Source organism: Triticum aestivum, unplaced genomic scaffold (genome assembly GCF_018294505.1).
Source record: "Triticum aestivum cultivar Chinese Spring unplaced genomic scaffold, IWGSC CS RefSeq v2.1 scaffold60258, whole genome shotgun sequence".
In the NCBI taxonomy this organism is placed as follows: Eukaryota; Viridiplantae; Streptophyta; class Magnoliopsida; order Poales; family Poaceae; genus Triticum; species Triticum aestivum.
The window spans coordinates 83,933-87,976 of NW_025228251.1; the positions used below are offsets into that span (position 1 = coordinate 83,933).

The 4,044-nt window shown below is 55.7% G+C and overlaps 1 protein-coding gene across 1 annotated transcript; it reads right to left on the reverse strand.

Annotated features, from left to right (window-relative positions):
• Positions 1-915: 915 nt before the first annotated feature.
• On the reverse strand, positions 916-1,300 carry LOC123173685 (non-specific lipid-transfer protein 4.3-like). The gene has a single exon (XM_044589945.1). The coding sequence runs from the start codon at positions 1,298-1,300 to the stop codon at positions 953-955; it is 348 nt and encodes a 115-aa protein (XP_044445880.1). The 3' UTR covers positions 916-952.
• Positions 1,301-4,044: the final 2,744 nt, after the last annotated feature.

The following is a 4,044-nucleotide window of genomic DNA, read 5'->3' on the forward strand; positions in this document are numbered from 1 at the left end:
GGTAGATCCATATTTTCTGAGGGGGAGACGCTACCACTACTACAACCACTATCACTATCACTACCACTACCATCACCACCACTACTACTCCTACTACTATCAATGGCACGCTTTGGGGTTGGTAAGAATATGGTCATTATTGTAGTTTGTCGATAGTGGACTTGAATGCTTTGCACTTTCATTTTTTGCTCGCTTCGTCATAACTTGGGTCTTTTATGACTTCTTTATTGGCCAGCAAATTTGTGTGTGTGTGTGTGTGTGTGTGTGTGTGCGCGCGCGCGTGCGTGCGTGCGTGCGTGTGTGTGTGTGTGTGTGTGCCTTCATCTTGGCTGTGTTCATTCTATCTGTGGAGCTCATTGTGTTTGTATTATCTCAATGCTTCATTTTGAGTCATTAAATTCAGTCTTCGTCGGAAAAAACCAAAGGTGAGGGACATGATCGACATAAATTACTTGTCTATCATATATTACTTCTACAATTTTTTCAGTTGCAATGCCCAGTTACCTTACCAGTGTCTGCTGACAAATGGCTAATAAATAGCAGTTTTACTACCAGTATGACTCAAATATAATGCTCATCACATCTCTTAAAATTTAAACCCGTAAGAGATCCTCTGCATTCACTTTATTTCTGTCGTATCTCACGGTTGTTATGTGGAATAAAATATCAGGAGAAATGATTATAAGTATAAACAATATACTGGAAGTGTACATGGTAAAACATACAATAAAATCTCGGTTCTACACACAAAGGGAGTGAAAGTAAAAACAACCATAGTAGTAGTACAATAGTGCCTGGCCATGCAGAGCTAGCTCAGCGTACGCACGCCTTTCTCCCTCACATGAAGATCAGATCGGAGCCTTTATTCATATGTATTCGTGACCTCAGCATACTCAGCGGCGCTGGATGGCGCTATAGGCGGCAGCCATGGTGGGCAGTGGACAGTGGTTGATCAGCGAATCTTAGAGCAGTCGACGGTGGCGCTGATGGCATAGGGGACGCTGACGCCGCACTTGGAGGGGATGCCGGCGGCCTTGCCAGCGTTGAGCCCACCGGCAGCGCTCTTGATGCACTTGCACGCCGCTTGCTTGTCAGCGGTGCTCCGGGCTGCGCCGGCCAGACTCCTGACGCCACTGCAGCAGGCCGCAGGCGGGTTAGCGCCGTTGCCACGGGCATAGGAGATGCACGGGCTCAAGGCCGGGCTGACCTGACCGCAGGAGATGGCCGCATCGGTGGCTATGAGGAGCATAGCGGCCACCATGGCGACCAGCACGAGTTGAGTAGCTGCACCGCGAGCCATCCCTATCGAGTTTGCAGCAGTAGTGGTGTTGAGCTCTGCACGGCGGCGCGGCCCCCTCCTCGTGTCTCCCTCCCCTCGCCGCCGCCCCAGCGTGCTGGCGGGCAAATCCCGGCCAGATCGGGTGGCGGCGGGGCCTCTTCCTCCACCGCGCGGCGCAGGATAGCGCGGGCCATCCTTGTTGTGCGGCGGCGCGACGCTGGCCCAGGGCGCGGCGGCGCAGCAATGGCGGCCCGTGACGGGGGCGTGGCTTGCTGGCGGCAGCGCGGGTGGCTGGGTCAGGCTGGGGGCGTGCCCCGATCCCGGCGGCGGCGGCGTGTGGGCTCGGTCCAGATCCGCCGCGGCTGCGGCTCAGGTGCTCTGGGCCCTGGCTCCCCCAGGTGGTGGCCTGCTCCGGTGGTTTCCCCTGCTGCAGCGCTCCCTGGTGGTGGTGGACCTGCCGGCCCCCGGACGATCCGGCGATGGCAGGTGCCGCGGGCTGTGCTCGGCGGGGATGTGGGCTACCACAGCGTGGTGGCGGCTCATGGCGGTGGTCAGGATCGTCTCACGGCGGCGGCCGGACTTCTTCGGCATCGGCCCGTTGGTGAGCGGCCTGTGAAGAGCTTCGACCCCTCTTCTCGATGTCCGGGCGCAATCTTCGTCGGTGGGATGGCCCTCTCCCTGCTGCGACCCATCGCTAGTCCCGTGCTCGGGCAGCAGGACTGTGCTTGTCTCGCACCCGGCAGCAGGACCTCCTTGTCTCGCGCTCGGCAGCAGGACCTCGTTGTCTCGCGCCCGGCAGCAGGACCGAGTCCGTCTCGCGCCCGGCAGCAGGACCGAGCTCGTCTCGCGCCCGGCAGCAGGACCAAGCTAGTCTCGCGCCCGGTGCTGTAGGACGAATCGATGGACTTGTGTGCCCTGGGATCCGATCGTCTCTTCCCTTGAGGTAGCGGCGGGTATCGGTTGTGGTGGTTCCTAGGTCTTGGATTCCGGGGCGGCGGCCCTGGTGGTGGTTGCGCGGTGCTCACGGGCAGAGCCCGTCGCTTGGTGCTGCCCGGTGGTCATGGCCGTGTGGGCGGCGTGGTTGTCGGGGTGCGGCGTTCGATGGTAGTGAGTATTGGCCGGGGTGAAAACCTGCTCTTTCTTCGGACAGACCGGCGGCGGCGTAGCTCGTTCCCTTCTTGAAGGCGTCGTCGCGGCTCTCATTGTCTGTCGTGTGGCTCCGGGGGAAACCTTGATCCTCGGATCAGGCGGTGGCGACGCTGCCGTGTCGTACCCTTCCTGAAGGCACCGTCTTGGAGCCCACAGTTCGTCGTATGCGGCTGCATCTCTTCGTGGTGGCGTGTTCACTGGTGGAGTCCCGGGTGCTCGAGTAGTGCTAGGGGTCGTGTTGCTGCGCTCAGCGCCTATGTATCCCGCCTTGGGTGTGTGCATGTGTTGTGGTGGTCTGCGTCTGTACCTGGATGTTGTTGGTCATTGCTTTATCTATAAAGCGGGGCGAAAGCCTTTTTCGGTATTAAAACATTGGGGAGACGGTTGGATGTTGGGTTGGGTCCATTGATCGACCAAGCAGTGGAGTGTGGTTTATTACCGTGTGCAGCGCGGATGAATGACGACATGTACTCTCACAATGACCGACTGTGGAGTGGTTGAGTGCATTAATTTGGTTAGCTCGACCAGTGAACTATACCAATCTGACGGTGCTTGTGGTCATGCAGGGCCACCGTTCAATCACCTTTATTGATGCAATATCCAGAGCTGCATTTTAATGATTAATTTGGTTTACATGAAGACATGTCTTTTGAGTAAATCTACCATGTATTATGTACGGCACGGTGCACCGGTATTCCGCTTCTGTGTTACAAAATATCAACTTTATTATGCAAGTGGCTTTGGCGCATCCGGATCCTATAGCGGAACATGGGTGCGTTGCACCGCTCCCATCTATGGTATTTTGATCCACAAGTGGCGCTACTAGGAATGAGGTTGGAGTACTTCTATCTTTTCAATGGACTTTAACTTTGTATGTACACTTATCTATGAACAGAGGGAGTGGTAACTAAATTTACAATGATATCAGCTCTGGAAGTTTTTCCTCCGTCTCTAGACACACCCACGTTGTTTTGGTCGGCACATCGAGCTCCTCATATCGTCGGCAGAGCATTGTGCAAGCATGGACCAAATCAATGGGCCACGATGTTGTAGATGTGTATAATAGAGCTGGCGTATTAAATGGATCCAACGGCCACCTCTGCCGCGCAGGTCATTAAACTTCTCCGCTCTCTCATTTCACACAAACCTCGTACCTTGTACTGCTACAAGAAATTAAAACCCAACTTCTTTGGGCAAAGTTAAAAAACCAACTTACATTGACTTTCTAGTCTTCAACATACCAGCACGTGATTTTGAAATGAGATAGGAGTACCAAGATGCATCTTCCTACAGATTCAAAGCGTAAGAGTAGGAGCCATGGGGAACTTAGAGCAACTTTAGCAGACCCTGCATCCACCCCGACCCGCAAAATAACCGCCAAAATGCGGGCACGGGCCGGAAAGCCTGCCCGATAAGACCCCGCATCCCGCCCCGGCCCGCAAAAAAATTTAGGGGGCGCGGAAATTCTCCGTCCCAACCCGGGAAAACGCGGGTTTCCCCCTCGCGGCTGCGGTGCCCTGCATCGGAGAGAAGTAGTTGGCGGGAGGGACATTTCAGCCCGTGCGCTTTCCCCCTCCTTCTTCCGCCGCCCGCCCTTTGCTTCCGCCCGCCCGCCG